The sequence below is a fragment of the Ixodes scapularis genome, unplaced genomic scaffold (genome assembly GCF_016920785.2).
Source record: "Ixodes scapularis isolate PalLabHiFi unplaced genomic scaffold, ASM1692078v2 PGA_scaffold3__209_contigs__length_174095766, whole genome shotgun sequence".
Classification (NCBI taxonomy): Eukaryota; Metazoa; Arthropoda; class Arachnida; order Ixodida; family Ixodidae; genus Ixodes; species Ixodes scapularis.
In genome coordinates this window covers 170,176,727-170,198,790 of record NW_024609868.1, presented here as the reverse complement: position 1 = coordinate 170,198,790, position 22,064 = coordinate 170,176,727, and the positions used below count along the sequence as shown (strand labels likewise).

Genomic DNA, 22,064 nt, shown 5'->3' with positions numbered 1-22,064 from the left:
TATCACCTACACACAAATATAAATAAACCACATACATTAGAACGTTAAAAACAAGTAATTGAAACACATGAACGCGATACAAATAAATAGTCGCTCTTCTTTTGCAACAGTGTGTAGCAAAGACACGCAGAACCAGCTAACTTCTACACTGGTGTTAGCTATGAGTGGTAAGGTTCTCTAAAGTCGCTGGCAGAATGAAAACGGCAGGGCGTGTTTTCCAAACGCCTGGCCTCTCGCCACGAGCTCCGCGCCTTACGTCTTGCTTTGGCTTTCGCTCGAAGTGCACCAGACGCCCAAGCGTTGTCCAAGGTTCCTTGAAGGTTTCACTTTGTCAGTGATTAAACAAATCAAACTGTTTGTGTGTTTCAGGGTCACGGTGCCAGTTGTGTTTTGCATGGCATGTTTCTACCTCACACCTCTTGTAACATCGGGTCCGAATGCCGAGGTTCTGTTTGATAAGTTCTACAATGAAGTTGAAACGCACTGGTGGCAGCTTTTACTCCAGGTCCGCAACTTCGCGAAGGCATCCGACCTGGTACGTGATTATTTGCTAATGCAATAGTCGCGAGTGGTTATTGAATAATCCGGGATAATAGAAAAAACAAATCATATTTCACCAAGGACTAAACATTCAATCTGTGCTCGTTTAAAAATTCTTGCCTCTGGAAATCAGAGCAGAACTTTACAGCCATAAAAAAAGAATAAAGAAACACGTTGTTGGGCGGTCAGGCGAGTTATGCCGAGGAAGCGTGTATGCGCCAGCAAAGACGCCAATAGAGAAGGGGGCATGGATAAGCCTTCGTTTCAACCGTAGTCGGTGACAGGCTAAGTGGAAGGTCCTCCCACCTCTTTCCACTTTAGCAGAGCCAATTCTGGAAAGGAGGCGACGTCCTTTCCAGCGCTTGTTATTGTCAATTTTAAAGCTATGAGAGGAGCTTACAATTCAATATTAGTCTGTCACCGATTACAGCTTAGTCGAGATCAGACGCCAGATTAAACTTACTCAGAAAATAAATAAGTTATTGAATAGGTGCTATGCTGAGTGTGTGAGTCAACGTTTGCGCTGTTATCTTTAGGTTATGAATAGCTAACTGGCCAGAGCCTCCAGCCTTAAAAGGTACTATGTGCAGATCTTGTTATCTGCGTCACGAAAGCCGGCTATCTCTTCTCTGGCGATTTCCTTTGGAAGACAAATAAATACACGTGGCTGCAACATATACTATAAATATACTACTTCTTGGGAGTTGATGGAAGCTTACAACCTAAATAGGAAAGAAAACGCCCGCGTAAGCGACGGTCATATTTCTATGACTAGTATGCAATTAAAATTCCCATCCCGTATCTTAGGACGATAGTACTCTCCAAATTTGTTTCTTGGTTTTTCTGTCATCTTATTTACCCAAACAGCATGCTGCTCACGCTCCTTCGGATACATTCGCTGGCGCCTGGCCACGATTAAACTAGTTGAAAGCAGCGCTTGTTCTTCTCTTGTTCGTTTCGATTGGCGCATACAACTCTCCTCTGCATGAAAAGGAAGTGAAGGTCAGACAATTCGAGACTTTCTATGACCTTGTGGTTGTCGTTTTTGGGTTCCAAATATTCTGAGTTATGGTTAGTAGGCGCGGATATGTGGTTTGGTTCTTGCGGTTCTTGATTATTTATTAAAAATGTACATGTTAGACCAATTTGTTTTAAGGCGGGACATGGCCTAGGAGGGTCAACTTCTGAACCATTGTCTCAAAGTGATTCAAACTTTCAGGGTAAATTGAACCCCATTAGGATTGATGACATCTAAAGTTTCAGCCGTATAGGCCAATTCTACAACATACTATGCTTAACAAGCTCCAGAAAAAAGTTACTTTATTAGGAATTGTATTTAAGAATAATAATATTTGAAATCCACAAAATGTTTAGTTTAATGTGAAGTAGAATACCAATAGTGCAAGTTAAGGTAAAAATTAATTGTGGAAAATGCAATTCTGGAGAAAAACAATAACACCCAAAAAGAGCAAACGATTTTAACAAATTTCTGAGTTATAAAATATTCAGTTTTTGTCATGAAGAATTTGGCTTTTTCAGATTATGAGTACCTTAACTTGTTCCTCAGGAAATTTCAGTCAAGGACGCCACTGATTGAAATGTTCACACTTTCGAAATGTCAAATGATACATTTCCTCATACCACATTTCCTGTCAAAAAGTGAAACTGAGAAATATGCATTTGAAGTTTCAACCTTAGGTTTCTTTATTTTCTATGATTCCGAGGTAGGCCAAATTCACCTGCCGCATTGTTAACACCTTCCTCTTTGAGACTCCCTTGTTCCCCTGGCAATAGCTACCAGTTTGCATTGTTTGTAGGCATGCTAGCTTTTGTAGCAGGCATTCCCTGACAGATAAGCTGGCAAGAACTAAGAGGAAAATTGCACTAAGAAAGAGCAGCAAAGCAGGAATAGGATCTGAAGTGAAAGATACTGTGAAAGGGTGTTACTGAAGATGACATAATATCGCGTCACCGGGAAGGACCAATCGTAAACCCTGTTTCAGGTCTCAACTAATAAGATTGCTCATACCAAATTTTTAGAATTTTTTCTTTTTGGATGTATTGCGTCCTCCTAGCCATTGATACTTGTAAACTTAGAAAGCTACTACGGGTTAAATCTAGAGTAAATGCACTTCCAATAAGGGCGAGATGTTCTGGCTATATTAAATGAGTGTGAAGCCGCGCTACATAAAAAACATAAAAAAACTGGCTTCCTGCTGACTCGGAGGGCTGCCGACATGTCAAAAATAATTTATTGTGAGATAAATCCTGCCTGTTTATAGATAAAAGTTTCTGAAACCATTCTTTGGAAGTTAGTAAAAATAAACATATCATTTTTGAAAAAAAAACATATTTTTTTCTTAAAACTTTGAATTCTGAGGTTATGTCCCCCCTTCAAGCGAGTGTTCAGAACTCCGTCGATCCAGCGATACTTCGTACGTTCTTACGAATACCAGTAATTTTTTCTGGGATTACATAAAATATTCAGCTAATTCTTCACTTCGAGTATGTATTTTTTCATGTGCACGGTGTACAAAATAGCGCCACCACCTTTCCTTATTATGCTGTTTTTTGTGTTAAGATTATTATTCGTCTAGCTGCGCAATGCTATGTACATTTAGGTGTGCTATACTCAAGCACCACCAAAAAAGATGTGTTCTTTAGCGTTCTTTTAATAAAACTAACAAGGGCATATTGAAATTAATATCAATTCTATAAACGCGCGTGATTGGCGCCGATTATAAAATGAAATTTTAGATTAATAACTATGCGTGGAACAATTTCTCGGATCAATAGCTGTCTACCGTATTTATAATTGAGTATAATTCTACAGAAAACACTCGCAACTTTTGAATTATGTTTTTGGTTTGTTTTCGATTTTTTTGTTTTCAAAATTAATCATATTGTTGGTTTCTGCTATAAATAATTCAAAGATGTGCTCTCTTTTTGATTTCAGGAATGCTTCTCTCACCTGTGGTACATCTCAACAGACTTCCAATTATTCGTAGTTAGTCTCTGCATTCTCCTGATCTTTAGAAAGTGAGATGTTTCGTTTTGTTTTATCTTATTTAGTGACCAATGCCGCTCGCATACTAACCCCTCTTAATTGGTGTCGGCAATGATTGTTAAAAGGCCACCTGCGATGTTTGATCAACACCCCTGACAATATATCCTTATCTCGCTTCGCGTCCGTCACGTACACACAAAATGCTTGTTTGTTATTAGCTATGGGAGGTAATATAATTAACACAATGCTCAAAATTACTCGATGTAATTAAACGGAGCAGTTTGTACATGTGCCTGCCCAGTCTCTTCAGGAAATAAGAAAATAAAAGTTCAGCATTCAAAAGTACATAAAAGTGTTAATGATCATTAAGTTCAAATACAAGCGGATTTATGTGTCAACCACAAGCTCATTTTTTTTAATGGAATAGGGCTGAATCGCAGCTTTTTTTTATAAACTTTCGTTTTCAACGTGAGGACTTAGTTTGCTCAATATGTTGGAATGTCGACTTTTGTTTTATTTATGCTTGTTTTATCGGCAATGTACAGGTCACGCACGTTTTAATTATTTTCGTTGTGACACATCGAACGTCCTTCAATCCGATGCAGGTTAGAAACATTTCTGAGCTCATTCTATTATGACAAAAAACACGGATGTTAAAAATAAAAGTAGTAGATCAGGCTAGATTAGGTCTTAAAATTGTTTTTTTTTCCAGTGGAAGTGAAATAGTTACAAATATATTGTAGGGTTTGATAGTTCTCTATAGAAAACACACGCGTCTGTAAATAGTGCCAAAAGGAAGCACTTCAAGGAATGTAAATAGTATGTTGAATTTAATGCCCGTGAACAAAAGTCTTTACTTAGATGTTCAGTTTGTGTAATGCATATTGAACGTCCAGCTTATATCATACTCTGGACACAAATAAATCACAACCCTCAACTTTCTGAATTACGTTGATGATCACAGGTGTAAGAAGGGAGAGTATGTTGCAGTTATGTTTAACAATTCACATATGTGGCAGCATAAAGCGACGCATTTTGGTTCCAATGGATATAAAACTAACCCATTGTGAATTGTATATTTTATTGTCGCTTCTTAGTCGTGGTCGGTTGGCACCACATTCTCAAAGGCGCCTGTTTATTTTGTTGCAGCAAATGGTTTTTGATGAACGCCGCCTTCATTATCCTGTCCCTCATCTGTAGCTGCGTTTCTGCGTGGCAGATGTCTAGTGAAAACTACCTTCCAGTGATTCCTCCGATTGTGGACAAAATATCGTAAGTATCAAATATGATGTCCTAAATTAGTATTTACTGCATAATGATTAATAAAAAGAAAAAATGCTTGTCAGGCGCAACGTAATGCACATACTTTTTGTACTATGAGTATCATGTTGCATGCAGCAGTGAAAGACAAAATGTGGAAATGACAGCCTCTGCTGAATAGGGCAAGGTGGGCCAAAATGAGTCGAACACAATTTTCACTTCGATGGTAACATTTATTTTTCCTTAAAAAACATGGGGGTATTCTTAGATGTCTCGACTTTAGGCTTAGTAAATATTACTTAATTGGAGCAAGCGGAACATTAAACAAAACTACAACATCCGAAAGTCATACAATGTCTCATTTTACCCCGATCTGTGGGGCAAATTGAGACAATGTAGTGAAATACATGAGACCCACATTAAAAAAAAAACTGATGTGCGTACAGTTTTTGCAATAGAAACACTTGAAGCGCACTGTGCGGGCTCCAAACCACTCTCCATAATCCCACTCCTTGGATTCCATGCCATCGAATTATACTGAATGCGGGGCTGCTTGGCTTCAAAGTTTTTATCATACCAGGCACTAACAATCTCTTATAGAGTGCATCGCATGGTCTACAGAAGGCTCCGACACCGCGAGTATGTTCGAGGTATCACTCATAATCTCTTTCTTCGGCTGCATAGTTTTTGTTCTTTTCTTTTTGGAGGGCGGTAGGGATAGGCAGTGGAACGCCGGTTTTTGGCTGCTTTCACCAACATCAGCTTTGCCTTGTGGGTAAATGACGTAGAAACATTGCTGCTGTCCGACCTGCTTATTCTCTTTTTCCTACGTTAGGTACACAAGAATTTTTTTTCGAAACTTGAGACGTCCGGTAAAAGGAAAAAAAGGAAAACGCGCCTTTGGAGTTTAGCCGTTTTTTTCTTTTAGTGGAGCCGCTGCTCTTCACATTCACCGAGTCGTTTGGCTCGCCTTTGAAGCGCATCCTTTGGTACTCCAAAACGTGTGGCATCAGTGCGCAGGGAGCGACGCTGTTTGCTAGTCACTTTCAAGAGCTTTGTTCATTTCACTTCCGTGCTAAGGAGCACTTGTTTCTGTTTCTGTTATACGTTGAGACCGTCCTAGATACCGGGAGAAAAAATTTGACTCAGGAGGAACCAGGAGACTCGTGCGTTATTGACATGCGCGTCAAATAATGCCGGATTGTCGCCTTTTGCCCCGCGCGTATCATCCTACGTAGATAATTATTTTCTTTAAAAAACTCAACTACAGATTACTTAAAATGTGTCCGGATGAAGCTAATAAAGCATACAAATAAAATCAAAACATACATTGGTAGAATTGTAGGTGCAAATCGTGGTGCACGCTTCGAAACGAAACCTCGCGCTGAATTTTGCGCCTTTTTGGCGGGGTGTCAACACGTCAACCTCAACTCCGCATTTTTTTTTTCGGAAAACTTTTGCCGAGGGCTCTTACGTTTTACACATGCAAAGTGAAGAAATCGCGGCACATCTTAGTGAAGTTTGAAGGTACTCCTGTTGCTTGTCTAGGAGATGAATGGCGCGAAACACAAACTTTCGCATTTTTCCCCGCGTGTAGTTTTACCCACCTCACCTTATACACTAATGTAAATCACCTTTTATTTCACTTAAGAAACGATAACTACAGTTCACTATAAATGGTTGAGACGGGCGATGTTTTTCCAGACAAATTAAATTTCGAACAATCCTATGACAAAAGGTACAACAATATTCTGTATAGTGCTGCGGTTCCTAGGCTGCGTGTTTTGACTGGTATATTTACCTTGCTATACTGAAAAAGTTAAATGTGGTCATAAAGTGGCAGCAAATTACCCCCCCCCAGGAGCCTAGATCTGTTGTGGCATGCAATATGCGGGTCGGTCGCTTTCGTCGCAAACATGGTTATGAAATTCGTTATATGTGCGGTCTACAATTCGGCTTGTTTAACGGAGTCGAGTGAGGATCGACAGCGAGCGGAAGTTGTGAATTGCAAATAATTAGGGAACTTGCTGTTCCTTTTGTATGTGTTTTAAAGGCGTCGGCTCTGACGGAAAACCCAACAACTGTTTTTGCAATCCGTCAGCATAAAACCCGTCTGGCGCGCCCAAATCTGTGGTTTAAACAAATTTGCCTACTGCAGTGCAAACGACTTTGTTATCATCGGCTTAACATTCCTTATACTTGTCGTAGCAGTTTGCACTGCCTCCGCTAGGCACAATAAGTACTTGATGTCTACGTTATCTTTCTGGAATCCTGGTGTTAAACAGTTGAAAAAGAAATCATTCGACTATCCCTCCTCCGCTGTTTATATTGGCAGAACACGGTTTGAACCAGACTTGTACCGTACGCATTACAGGTGATCAAATTACTTGTATTCGATTGCTTTTTTTAGTAATTTTGGAATCAGTTGATTACTTTTATTAGGCAGTAATCACAAGGGTAATCTGATTACTTTTTGATGTAATAAAAATTATTTATAACCGTTAATATTTTTCCAAAGGACCACCCCCGCACACACCTTTTCTTTCTGAGATGACAAAAATAAAATTTGCTTCTTTTGTCTAACAAAAAAAAAAGAGATTTTCACGAATCTGTACGAAACGAGGTATAGTTTTCGTGAAATGTCCGTTCTTTTTTTTTTCGAGCTGGGGCTGGGATTGAGAAGCCCCAGGGAAGCCCCAGTGCGTGACAAGGGCCATTCAGGGCGAAGTTTGAGGGAGCAGAATGTAGCTTTGTAAGTCCTTCATTCAAACTAGCCCCCTCACGCACATACACACAGAAATAATAAAAAAAAAACAGCATAATCCTGGTTACGGTACTTACTCGCAGCGACCAGAACCGAAGAATGTCTAAAGCGGATGCAAAATATAACAAAGCCAGTTCAAATAGACGTCAAGGTCCCGTATTAACCATACGTGGTCTTTGCGACAAGCAAGGTTTCGAGGTTGGAGGTAGTTCATTGTTATGAGCGCTAAAAATGGAACTCTTGACGCAATAAAGTAATCGGAAAAGTAACGGTTACTTCTTAAAGTAATGTCCAATTACTTTTGCTGTCGAGTAATAAAGTAATCTGATCGAATACTTTTTAGCCAAGAGTAATAGTAATTGTAATCGATTACTTTTCTTTAGCAACGCATCCAAGACTGGTTGAACCCACGTTACTACTCCAGAATCGAACTTTCATACACATTAGCATGGCGGGGTATTTTTCTTCTTTCCGCTTTTCTCACTCTGCGTTGAAAACGACAAGTCCCCTTCCCTCCACGCATGCATATTATTGTTTTAAAACAGAGCATTAAGCTTTCATTTGGGCGAGAAGTGTCGACCACATGTGTTTTGAGCCTAGTACCCGCCGAACTCGCGCAGATATGCCATTGGAAAAACTGTACAAAGGCTTTGTTCTGCCTTCCCTGCATCCTACACCACAACTCCAAAACTCCGAACACTCAACGGAAATAGCTTTAACCAAACGAACCAAACAAATATTTCAAGTGGCTCGATCATGCTTTCAAAAGCCGGGGACGCAAAATGTTTTGAGTTACCGTACGCACAAAGTGTGTGGTTACGCTAGCCCCGGGCTCATCAGATTCGTCCCCATCACACAGGCACCATGCGTAACGCACACACTTCATGCGCATGTATAGCTCGACACATTTTTTTCCCGGTGTTTGTCAACATGATCAAGCTATACCATATTGCAGATTAATAAAAGCAGGACAATCTCTTTCTGCGAACCCTGAACTCGCTCTTCTTTACCATAGCGAACGCCGGAAAGATGGAATGACGAGACGAGGACTAACTCGCCTCGTATCCGGCGATCGCTCTGCTAAAGTGTAAAGGGTGGAAGAATATGTCAGAGAACCAGACAGACCGTCGGGAGTGGCCAAGAATCCCCCGATCATTGGTGCAACCATAAATGTACACTGATTAAACAGAACACATGACTTGGGACAACAGAAAGGAAAGAGTAGCTCGGCCCGTTATCAAGATGACACGATAAGTTACGCTGGAGGAGCTTGTCTTGTTTTTGTTATTTCGCAACAGGGGATAGTGTATTTGATATTCTTTTAAATCAAATATTACTTGTGCCCATTTTTCTGCTCTGCTTACCTTTATCGAGAGTGTCTCGCTTTGAATTATATGGTTTCAAGTTCAATCGCATGCAGGAGTAGTACATTCGTGATTTAATAATGGCCTTTATGTGTATATATGCTTTCTATAACTTCGGCCTACGTGTAACAGTCGAGTGTGGCGGTCAATCAATAGAGCTGAGGGTCAGCAGTTCATAGATAGGTGCATATAAACACTTCCTTCTGTTTAAAAGAATGCACAAACGTCCCCGACGACGACTCCGACATCTTGCATGGCATCTTTTGCATAAATTGAGGTTCCAGTGACAAATTCGGTGGCTTTTGAGGTGCTCCTTCTGAGTGTTGTTAATATTGCAGGTAAATTAAAGAAATGGGAGTATTTTTACTTAGAACCTATTTTTTGGTAAATAGATATCTTCGAAAAATATGGTGATAATCTGTTCAGGGATGTTATTTTGATTCCAGGTGCAATGTTCGTAAAAACTGCAGAAAATCAAGGGAGTTGACTTCATGAAGTGTCATGTACCCTCCAAGCACATAGAACGCGGTTAAACTTCTAAAAATTAGGTTTTAGCCCTTTATACTTTAGCTCCAAAAGTTGATATGTCAAAAGCGGTGGAGAGATTTTATATAGATGATTCATATTTCACGCGACTGTTTGAGGATTTGTTTTTCAGATACTGTTTGTATAATAGTGCTTTTATCTGATTTCAGAATTCTCGCAGATACATTCAACTACGTGTATATGACGCCCTGGAATCATGGAGCATGTTTTTTTGTTGGATGCGCAACATTTCAGTTTATCAATAAATATAAAGACACCAAGATATCTAAGGTAAGGGATTTTCACAAATTAGCCGGACGTAACATTTTTGTGCATAAAAAGCAAGGGTCCTTTTAAAAACAATCAGCTCTCAAATTTAGGAGAGGCATGGCTCAAGCTATGTAGCATGATTTGGACATTTTATGCAGTTACGATTTAATCAGTGTCGCATATATTAGAATACATTGAAGTTACTTCAGGAGCATTTCATATTGTTCCGTACAGGTAACTTGTACGGTATACCTATATTACAGTTCACACTTGGTTAAGGATAACATAGAATGATAATGTTAAAATTAAAACGAGTCAAATAATAAATATTTAAATGAACGTTCTGTTTCATATATTCGACAATGCAGTATGCTTATAATTTGACACGAAAAATCTCACAAGGTAGCTTGAAATTTCACGTGCTGCTTTTCTGGTGAATTTTTTTTATATCTTTAAAATATTTTTTCATATAGTCGGGTTAAAATGTTTGAAGCAAATAAATGCATCCAAACTTGGATTAGCTGAAATAAAACATATTTTTCGTATAAGTGAAGAATAAGGCAGCTAAAGGAGATGAATCCGCACTTTATTTACTATTGGTGAATATACATGAAAATATTATAAAAGAGTTAACTACTAAAGTCTGAAAGGATGCATTACTATTAGGGCTGGGCAATTGATCGATTAACCTGCCGATTAATCAAATAATGCTTTGATGGCGATTATTCATTTTAACCGGCTAATCGGTTATACCTTGACCAACCAGAATAATGTAAAAAAGTAAGCGCTTTCACCAGGCTGATGTTGACGAGTACACCTGAATGAAGGGCACATTTTAGGTGAGCTTTTATCCTAAAGTCAACTGTAGCGGCGACATATGAAGTTACTCCAGATAAGTGCAGAAGGTTGCACGTGTCGCAGACACTCCAACGCCGTGCGTGGCTCCGTTTAGCGCAGTCGGACGAATGGGAACAACCAAAGCAGTTCCCGATTGCTGGAAAATATCAATGAACCTCTCTGCCCCGTGTGTCTCAAGTAATAATCTGTGAGTGTAAGTGTAAGGTTGATTTTTAATCCAAATTGTATATTCCGCCATTTATAACGTATTTTCCAAACGAAAAAAAAGATGAAATTTTTACTTTTTTAAATATATTATGCATGGAAATGATTGAAACCGATTAATCGATTAATGTATCAATAAAAGGGTACCCATTAATTGGGTTAGAATTTGTAATCGACGCCGGCCTAGCCATAATTGTTATGATATCTCACAAAATAAAGTGTTCTAGGCATTAAAAAAATATTTCGCCTGACCAGATTTTAACAGATTTATTTATTTATATAGCGAATTCAAAATTAAATTCAAAAGAAAAATAATTCGTTTTATTTACTCAGCAGAGAAATGCACATCCCCTTTAAATGTTATAAAAATAAAAACCTCCAATATAAGCAAACAATGTATTACCCATCTTGACACCAAGTCTCAGTATCCGCTCATTGAAAATGTACACTGAACTGAACCCTCTTTAACTATTACGAAATGTCTAGCGATACATAAAAAAGTAGGTGATGCACGAATATATAGATACTTAAAGGGGCGATGCAGCGATTTTTATACTTTGCGCAAATACCGCTTAGAACGGATGGCTGACGTTGACGACTTAGAAAACACGCGTTCGTTTTTCAGCCCACGCAATAGAAGTCCCAGAAAAAAAAAAAAAAGAAAAACGAGCACCGTTCACCCCCTCAACTCGCAGCCAGAACAAACGGCCACATGATCTGGAGCCGATTATATGCCGCCAATGTTGATCATAGCCACGCGCTGGGGTTGGCGAAGCACAGGACACGCGCTTAGTTCCAGACATTGTTATGGCTCGGCTGTTGTCGTCGTTGCAGCGATTGGACACGGGCGACTACCCGAATGCTTCTCGAGCTAGTAATTATTACGAGCCCAAATCGAGTGCCCACGCAACTGTCGGGTTCAATCTATGAACCGCTTTCAAATATCGTCATTGGGGTGTACTGCGCTCCCCACGTTATGTCATCAAATTTTGAAAAGGAGAGATTGAATGAAAATGATCGCTTTTGTCCTTAAAATTACACCGCAACAAATAAGTTTCTTGACCAGTGGCGCTGCATGCGAGAGTCCTTGAGCCCCACTTGTGCCAGGAAGCTCGTGCAAAGTGAAAAACATTCCAAATGAATATCGTTGCACCACTCCTTTAAGATTTTAATTTCCCCTTCACTATTTATTTGCATGTTTAAAAAAGTGTTGGACATTGTGATGTATAAGTGCCAGTTGTCATAAAAAAATACAGTGTGAATCTTGAGTAGTCGGTGGTATATGTGTTATCCTATCGTTGCATGTACACTCAAAACCTGTGAAGGGTAAACTTCCCCACTAAACACTCTTACATACAGTTAAGTCACCTTAAGTCAGAGCGTCCGATAAGGAATCGAGTGACGTTCTGGCTATAATATAAAGTGGACGACGTGACCCTTACCAATTTGAGAACACACAAGTCTTCCTCCCGAGTGTGGTGCCACGAACCTAATGTTTGAGGTACAATCATTTTATGGTGCACTGCTAATAAAGAACGTGTCTTGCTCAGCCCAATTCTGTAAAAAAAAAAAAAAGAAATTGCTTTTATTTTTTACTATCGTCCGTTACTTTCGCGCTTTGCACATATTTTAAATAATACAAACTACGTACATAAGCCCACAGGGCCCATTCAAAGCGAACCTAAAAATGAAAGCCCAAGGAAAATCAAACCCGCGGGTCAAGTGATTGGTCGCCGGATATTATATCCACTGAGCTAAGCGCCTTTGGTGTTCGGAGGGCAACTGCGGAAAGAGCAGTTGCGAGAGAAACAGAAGTGCGGAGTGCAGCTGTGCGGAGGAGGAAAATGTACGTCACATCCTGTTGAAACGTGTCCAATAAATTGACAGATGCTCGATCACGCTGACAAAGGCCTTGGAACACCGAATGTTTTGAGCTCAAACTTTTGTGTCTGGTTTGCGAGTTAGACTGATGAGAGCGAGACGGGCCTAGGCAGTATGTGTGGTTTGCACACAACGCATTCTTGCTTTTCAAACTTTGAAGGTGTGATGAAGCATTATTTTCACTGGCCGTGTTTTCTTTTTTGTTGGCAGCAGCTCCCCCACAACCATTTTTTGGTTATTTGCGGGTGAACTAAACGCGCTAATTTTTCTAAGAGAATATCTTTGTTGCCCTACTGAAAAAAACCATTTGGCGCCCATATGAAAATAAACGGGTCCATACCGGTGACCGTTTAACCATACTGGTCACCAGTTTGTCAAAGGGGTCGCCCGTATGGCTCAAATGGGTCCCCCGTATGAGCCATAACGGTCACCTATTTGGCAAACGGGTCGCTCGTCTGGGCAAATGGGCGACTCGTTTGGGCAAAGTTGTCGCACGTTTGCTCAAACCGGCGACCATGTTGCAAACTGCACCGGTTTAATCAAACGGCTCTCCGGAGCCCGTTTGATATTGAACGTACAGATCGGCGGCGTGGGCACGCCTAGCGTTTCAGCCGTGGCAGCCAATGTTTTCCGGAAGGCTGGGAGCGCCTGTTCATCGATTTCAGATCGTCCGCGTAATGCAAGTAATTCTATTTATATTTCAATTGCGCTGATTTTCGATTATAGTGCAACTAAAACTAACACCTTTTTTTGTTTTTTTGTTTTACGTAAACGCGCGACGTTGGTGAGCCGATATTTTTGACAGACCTTTAACTTTGTCCATCTTTGTTGCCTCAATTTACTTATTCAGCTCGAATCTCTCTCGCAGAAGACGCGACCGCGTGAAAGAATGTACGTCTAGACTCCGTTTCACTTTAATTCAAGACGCAGCGAAGGTAGCACGCGTACACGAGGCTACAAGAACATCGAGCATTGCGAGAGCACGCCCGCCGTTGCAGCACTCAAACTACGAACTTGCGCTGAGTACTGTCTTCGCTCGGGCGCAAGCCGAGCTTCTGACCGCCCCGCCGCCATTTCCAAAGTTCGAGCGCGCGCGTTTGTTCTTCGGGACTACAAAAACGCATCTCCCTGGAATGCCTGGGGAGAGGGAGAGGGGCTGTCCCGGTGGTCCCAGCGCCTTGACCTCGCCCCCTCCCTCCTCTCTTGTCACCCCTGTCACGTGACCCACAGCAGCGCGCGAGCTACACGCTGATAAGCATCGAGATCCGGAAGGGCGCGCCTTGCAGCCGCTTTTTTCTTTGTCTGCTTGTTGTCAGTTGCTGCTCGAAGTTCGCTCGTCCTACCTGCTACAATCTGTCGCCTAACCCTGCGGTCTTATTGGGATGTCTCTCGACAACGTATTGGATGTGCACCAAAGCTATCACTGTTCGAAAAGACCCACGTGTATGTCGGCAACGAGCGATTCTTCAAAGAAGTCGCAAATTCTCGCGGTTTGGTTGGGTTCGGCAAGTGACAGCTTGTGCGCCGCATCGTGTTGAAACTTCCGAGGAGCCGTTCCCTCTCGTCTGTGTTTGTGTGGTTGTCCTGCTTTGACCGTGTCGACAAATATCACGGATTACATCTTTCAAGTCCGCTATTGTTATGGTAAGTGCACTGCAACCTACGTGTTGGCAACGATTGACCGTTCTTCTACGCGTACTCTTCTAGATTATCTAAAGAATTATGCAGCGCCTATTCACGCGGCAGCCAGGAGAATAATTTCCCCGAAAGTCTACCTGTATAGTGTTCACAGATCGCTTGCACGTTTGTACTTGTCTACAGAAGAGGTAATAAACTTCGAGGAGAATTGAAAACAATCTTTTGTGTCGGTTTTCCTGTCCACTTACAAGCACCTACGCGAGTGCATTTGTTCTACGTGTTTTCTCCATGTTATAAATACGTTTATGAGTTTCGGGACGTCTTAAATATGTTGAAGATAACCAACCTCCCAGACGATACCCATTTAGGGCTAGCGCATAATTTGCCAATTCGAATGGCACGTTCAAACGTGTGGTCACGTGCCATGTCGAACGGGTACTCGTACCATACGGCACCCGTATCAAACGGGCACCTGTATCAAACGGGTACCGTTTCGAACGGGTACCGTTTCCAAACGGGTACCCGTATCCCATAATCACGTTTGATCCAAACGGATCGACAAGTTTGATTCAAACGGGCGACCAGTTTGCCACCCGTTTGAATTTCAAATGGTTTTTTTCAGTAGGGTGTGAAACCTGAAGTTTTGAAGAACGTAATTTTTATTAGTTTGGAAGTTCAGTTCGCAAGGGTTCAACGTTGCTAGTTTGTTTTAAAAAAGGATTTCAAAACTATATATCGCGGAACCATTTTTCAATGGAATAACTGTATTTAAATTGAATTAGAATTTACGATACCTTCACTACCAGTCACCATCAAAAGATAAAGCTTCTGAAAACCTAAATATTGCAGTCGATGTTCTCCTAAGACACTTTAGTCTTATCAGGGTGAATCTTTAATAAATCATATGTTGATCTGCACTTTAACAAAGCGCCAACGGATCTGCCCTTCGTGCATTTCGCAGAATCCTGTTAAAGGCCAATAAAAAGACGTGCGAGACGTGAATTCTGGCGTATTTGTATCCCATGAATCTTACCAGATTCACGGGGTAAAATATGCGAGAATTCACCTCTATCACGGGAAAAAATTGTGCGAGTAACTCGTACAAAATTGTGCGCCAGAAGTCACCTCTAACTCGCGCAAAATTGTGCGATGTAGCTAAACGCGAAAAAACACGAAAAACCTGTGACCAGTCGTGACGTCATACTAGGATATTTGGGTCACGAAGCCCGTGTTCCTTGTGTGGGCAGCGTACGCAATTTCAAGTTTTGCAGGTGTATTCTCATGCGCTGACAGCAGTCGTTACGTCCCTTTCTGACGTTTATGGAAATAGCAAGAGGGAGCGTGCATTGTTCGGTAGGCGCTAAAAATTCGCGAGAGCGGAGATTTCGAAACCTCGTATTGTGATGTCACGCCCCGGGAAGAAGGGACTTCGGCGGTATTTTGAAAATTGCTTTCTGCATCCTTCATGCACCAAATTGAAAAATAATCTCGATATTCGTGATCCTGGAGGCCGAATCCAGACGCTTTAAATGTTTTTCGTCGCATACCGAACAGCTTCAGTTTCTCTTTAGTTTATATGAGCACCGTCTACTATCTGATTTCCACGTAGGTTATGCAAGCGCTGCTATGGTTCATCAGCCTCTTTTGCGGAGCGGCCTGCATTCTCCTCCGGCACCACTGGAACCCCGGAACCATCAAGACTGGCGCCACAGAGAACATTGCCTTCGCTTTCTTCGATCGCCTCATGTGGGCCGCAGTCTTGGCATGGCTAGCGTTTGCCTGCGCAACCGGCAAAGGAGGTAAGGTAACAATTTTGGCCATCCAGGTGTTCGTGACAGCGGAATTATAGGACATAAATGAGAGGTCTGGCACAACCTGAAAAACACAAGGTGGTACTACTTCTTATCGGCGATTACAAATACGGTTGCCGTATCCAATTGCATTTTATCGTAGCGATTGTTCACAGTCCACCATGGTTCTGGCCACACACTTGTTGACAGACTTGAATGCGGTGGCCAGGTGTACTTTACACTACTGTGTCTCATTACCTCAGAGAGCAGACCGAAAAATGAAACTGCGGAGAGGCTCAATTAAACTGTACGGTGGGGCTAGCGATACTTCAGAAAGGTGCGCTGTACTTTTCCTGCATGCTGTGACAATATTTTCTGCCGACTGAATAGAGAGACTGCATGACTTTTGAAAACATATGGCCACGGAGCAGCATAATGAACTGCAAATGCGTTACAACATAGAGATAAGCTAGTGCTATAAGCACAGCGCATCATGCTATATACCAGTGCTGTAATAACGTTCAGCTGCATATGATCCAAACTTTGCTGCCTATGATCCAACCCAGACTGCAGTGATAATTAAGAGCAGCGGTAGCCTTCATACTGGAGCTATCTCAGCGCTGATGAGCATATGTGACCCGGTCCACAAGATTGCCCTCACATTTAAAAGACAAGAAAACTTCTCCCTGCATTACGCGTACAGTATTTGGAATTTTTAGTTTACTCATTAAGAGATGTATGACTTTGCCTTAACTCAGGAAGGTCGTCAAGAGCGAGTAGATATAAAAATGGTTGAACTGCATCTCATCTATGCTTGAAAGATATATAACGGGCATTTACACCAAATGACTCAGCGAAAACGTTTTAGCACTGGAACATTTATTTGTGTTGTTTCGCCCAACTTCAACATTACGGCGAAAAAAAAAGTGTCGCAAGCCCTGTCCATAATGACCCTTAGGAGTGACGCTGTCATTTTGATCATATCGCCACCATCTCTACTGCGTGTCCTTGGTGGATGCGCCGATGACACCTGGGGACGACGTGACCGAAACGACTAAGTGAACCTTACCTTTATTGCAGGCAGAGTTTAACGTGTTTTTTTTTCTTCTGCGCGCAATTCTTAAGTTGCGCGAAGAAACGCGATATTTTATTGATAATATAAAAAAAATATACAAGTCCCTTTTCACAATTTTTTTTAATTCACCTGGCCTCTAAGAGCAATTGTCGTCAGTACTGCAATTCTAAGACGACCCCTCAAACCAATAATTAAAGTTTTCATTAGAATATTTGAATTAATTTGTCAAATTACCGTGATAATTATCCCCTCGTCTAATATACCCCGAGACTGTTAAATACATGGTGAAATGAGAACTCGACCCACTCTCATCTTCTATATTTTTAATAATCTGTACTAATTAAAGTTAGACACCCTGTATACGTACATAACGTAAGTCTCGAGGCACAGTTTTACACAATGATGAAACGCAGAAAATGCGTTGTATGGCGGGGAAGGTTAAGCTGGATCTAATGTTTCTTTATTTATCGTTGTCTTTTTTCGGAAAATGCAACGTTGAAAGTGTTCTTAATGAGAGTGTGTAACATGGGGGGAACATAATAGCGCTTCACGGCAGAGACGAAGAGTAGGAACGAGACAACACAATGCGCTAACTTCAACTGGCGCGATGATGAATGGCGCGATGATGCGGAGTATTTATACCCTTGGTTTTCTGACGATAAAACATTTGAAGTTACCGCATTGTGCTGTCTCGTTCCTACTCTTCGTCCCTGTCGTGAAGCGCTATTGCGTTCTCCGAGATTTAGTACACAAGAATCCGCATCGGGTAACATTTTTTTAACATTTTTAATAATGCTCAGTATCTGTACAATTTGCATAGAAATATTTCGTTTTATTATCAACCGTGCTTTGCTATTCAAGAATGTATTATTAATTTATGTATTGAGCGGGGATAACAGTTTATCGGGAAGTGAACTAAGAAAGAAACGGCTTACTAGTATTTAAATGATCAAGTCAGCACATAAATTTACACCCCTTTCGCTATCAAACTAAAACAAAATTACATCTTTATGAGTCAATTATGCCAGAAATTTAATAATATTTATATAAATTACTGTTCTCATTGACTTTCATGTCGTTCTGGGACTATGTCCAGGCAACACGGTTCGATGGGTCGTGACGGGATTTTACGAGGCAATTTAGGTTTTTGAAAGTTTAAGAAACTAAGGCGTTAATAAAATATTAACATTTTTTTTTATTTTAGCTAAAATGTTGATAGTATTTGGGCGCAAATGCTCAATCAAGGGCACAAATTAGACTTCACTTCCGGGTAGTTCGGCTGTCATCTGGCACTCTGGGCCTCAGTTCCCTTGCGAATGTTAGAACTGTAGGCTTCACCGCTGAATTTATGATATGAGGTGCCATATTTTGCTCATGTCAGACCATTACAAACTATTATGGCGAATCAGAAAGAAGGCAGTTGGCTATTTATTAGCTACAGAGAAAAAAAATTGGCAGAGACCTTTACCTTTAAACCGCTATATTGCAAGAAATGCTTTATAGGGAATCGGTGATGAAAGTGGTGTGTCACGTGTCGTATATTTACACGCTACATTTAGCGGAGAAACAGAAACCTTGCATAAGTCTGGTGACGCCAGGTCCGGCGACATTGATTTCCCCGCTAAAATTAGCGGGAAAACTGGGTTGGCGTCTCGGTAACGAGACGCGAATTTTCCGACCAAATGTACCGGGTATACAGGTAATTGGTATACAGATCACGTGATGCCAATTTTCCGTTAAGTTTAGCGAGGAAACTTAATTGGTGTTTTGGTCACGAGACGTGTATTTTAACGCAAGATTTAACGGGGAAGATGAGTTGACGTAGAGGTCACGTGCCGTCAATTTCCCCAAGGCTTAAACTTTACGCGAAGACTCGTCACGCACTTTCACCGCCAAATATAGCGGAAAATGAACAGACAAATATTTTGGGATAGGGGGTACCGTTAGAAAGCATTTCATGCTTTAAAAACAATTCTTTCATAACTAATGCCTAGCAGCAAAGCCTTACTTCACACAAGTTGGGGCCCTAGGATCGGGAATCTTGGACTAAGATACGCGTTTCTCTGGAGTAGTCTCTCCTTCAGAATTCTACGGCGTCTTCAACGCAAAGTGTTTATTTGTGTTTCTGCTTTCTGAATTTTCATTAGCAAAACATTATGAAGACATGTTTTTTAACTCGACATCGCATTTCAGGCTTCATCGGAACTTTCCTCTCCTGGGGCGCCTTCGTTCCGTTGAGTAAACTCTCCTTCGGAATCTATATCCTACACATGCCGTACTTTGTTACGTCATACTACGTGGCCAGGGAGCGCATGTTCTACTCATTCTACACTGTGGTAAGTGACGAAATTCCTGTTTCAAGAATTGAGTTGACAGAGTATATTTCATACTAGGTTGTGAGGTATATACCCCAATTAAGCAACTACGTCTAAGACCCTTCCTGCATGAATATATAAAATATGTTTGGCAATAAATGTCAAATGCCCATTTTAAGACTATGCAAAATTTCATGTATGTTTTGTTCAATGATTCTCTGAGAACTTATAACATTTATATATACATAGAAGAAGAAAGGAACCCTTAGTGAAAACAGCAACAACGGAAGATTTATTCTTCGACGTTTCAGTCCGAGTCTGGCCTTCGTCACGATGAACTTTTACAGAAAAAAAAATGGTTTGCTTTGTATGTTTTACTGCCTTGATGGAGATACGCCACGACGGGTAATCGGTCTTTTACCTGTAGATGAGAAATTTAGCCAGTGCAGTACAACCACTAACCTGGGATTTTTAACGTGCATCACGCAGTAGTGATAACACGAACACGTGCCGGTACGAAACTCATCCAGATCGAAACGGGCGGGGGCGGTGGGGAATTGAGCCCAGGAGGTTCCCAGCGCAAGCTTTCGCTCCCCGCTCCTAGCTGAGACGCGTTAGCCCACTCGGCCACTTCCTCCCCAACTTTTACAGATGAACGCGGGTGGTATTTATACAATGCTACGGTCGCATCCAAGTTTCAAAAACGGCGCGATGACGGTTGGAATTTCCAAAGAAGCGTAGGAAGAGCTCCAGATGGGCAAACGTTTATACAATGCTACGGTCGGGCCCAAATTTCGGCGGGGTGACTGTTGAAGCTTTCATGAGCAGAGGTCGGCATTTTAGGTCGCCCTCACTCACCCTCACTCTCACAGACACACTCACCTAAGCCCCTCACTCACCCTCACCCTCACAGCCACACTCACCTAAGCCCCTCACTCACCCTCACAGCTACACTCACCTTCAGCCCCTCACCGCCCTCACTCACCCTCACTCTCACAGACACACTCACCTAAGCCCCTCACTCACCCTCACCCTCACAGCCACACTCACCTAAGCCCCTCACTCACCCTCACAGCTACACTCACCTTCAGCCCCTCACCGCCCTCACGGCCCTCACGCCCCTCGCTCACTCATGGCCCTCACGCCCTCACGCACTCACCGCCATCACGGCCCTCATGCCCCTCACGGCCCTCACGCCCCTCACCGCCCTCACGGCCCTCACGCCCCTCACTCACTCATGGCCCTCACGCCACTCACCGCCCTCACGCCACTCACCGCCCTCACGCCACTCACCGCCCTCACGGTCCTCAGGGCCCTCACCGCCCTCACCGCCCTCACGGCCCTCACGCACTCATAGCCCTCACCGTCCTCACCGCCCTCACCGCCCTCACGGCCCTCACGGCCCTCACGGCCCTTACGGCCCTCACCGCCCTCACGGCCCTCACGGCCCTCACGGCCCTCACGTACTCATAACCCTCGCGCCACTCACCGCCATCACGGCCCTCACCGCCCTCACGGCTTTAACCGCCCTCACGGCCCTCACCGCCCTCACGGCCCTCAACGCCCTCACCGCCCTCACGGCCCTCACGCCACTCACCGCCCTCACACCACTCTCCGCCCTCACGCCACTCACCGCCCTCACGTACTCGTGGCCCTCACGCCACTCAGGCCAGCTTCAGATGGAACAATTTCGCCCAGAAACTTTCCGTCGCAACACCAGCAACACGCGCCGCCCGCGATCACACGCAGCAACCAATTGCTGCAATTTGCCATCTTCATCATAAAATTTTATTTTTCTTGCACTATTTAGACACAATTACGCGTTGTAAACGTGTTTTTATGCATTTAAATCTCGTTAAGAATACTAATGCACCTTTCTGAAACAGTTTATTTCCAAAAAACGATCGATTTCAAACGAGAACCAAGTCTTTCGGTGTCATCATCACCGGCACGAGGTATCACGTGAACATTTTGCGTCCCTGATTGGATGCAGCCGCTTCAAACGTATTCGAATTGCTCCGAGTTGCTTGCTTATTTCGAGCCGGACCCGATCTCAGCAATTCGTGTCGATCTAGGGAAAGCTAGAGAACAACCCGCCATTAGCAACAAAATTGCTGAGAAAGATGCTCGATCTGAAGGGGGCCTCACGCGCTCACCGCCCTCACGGCCCTCACACCACCTCATGCACTCACCGCCCTCACGGCCCTCACGCCTCTCGTGCCACTCACTGCCCTCACGCACTCATGGCGCTCACACCCCTCACGCATTCACCGCCCTCACACCACTCACGCGCTCATGGCCCTCACGCCACTCACCGCCCTCACGCACCTCACGCACTCATGGCCCTCATGGTCCTCATGGCCCTCACGACCCTCACGGCCTCACCGCCCTCACGGCCCTCACGGCACTCACTCACCCTCACACTCATGAGTTTTCCTGGTTCAGAAACTCACTCACCCTCACTTCACCTGTGAAGATGAGGGTGAGTGAGGGTGAGTGAGGGCCCTCATGAGTGAGGTTTGCCGAGCTATGTTCGTGAGAGGGAAGCGTACGGCAGTTTGTATACGGGTGAA

General features: G+C 42.7%; 1 protein-coding gene across 1 annotated transcript in view; it reads left to right on the top strand.

Moving 5' to 3' along the window:
* Positions 1-22,064, top strand: part of LOC115327759 (nose resistant to fluoxetine protein 6) — an 86,361-nt gene that overhangs the window by 49,687 nt on the left and 14,610 nt on the right. Inside the window, exons 9-14 of the mRNA XM_029988789.4 lie at positions 370-535; positions 3,497-3,579; positions 4,697-4,819; positions 9,631-9,751; positions 15,921-16,110; positions 19,370-19,512. Coding sequence (XP_029844649.3) covers positions 370-535; positions 3,497-3,579; positions 4,697-4,819; positions 9,631-9,751; positions 15,921-16,110; positions 19,370-19,512 — 826 coding nt within the window. The remainder of the gene's footprint in view (positions 1-369; positions 536-3,496; positions 3,580-4,696; positions 4,820-9,630; positions 9,752-15,920; positions 16,111-19,369; positions 19,513-22,064) is intronic.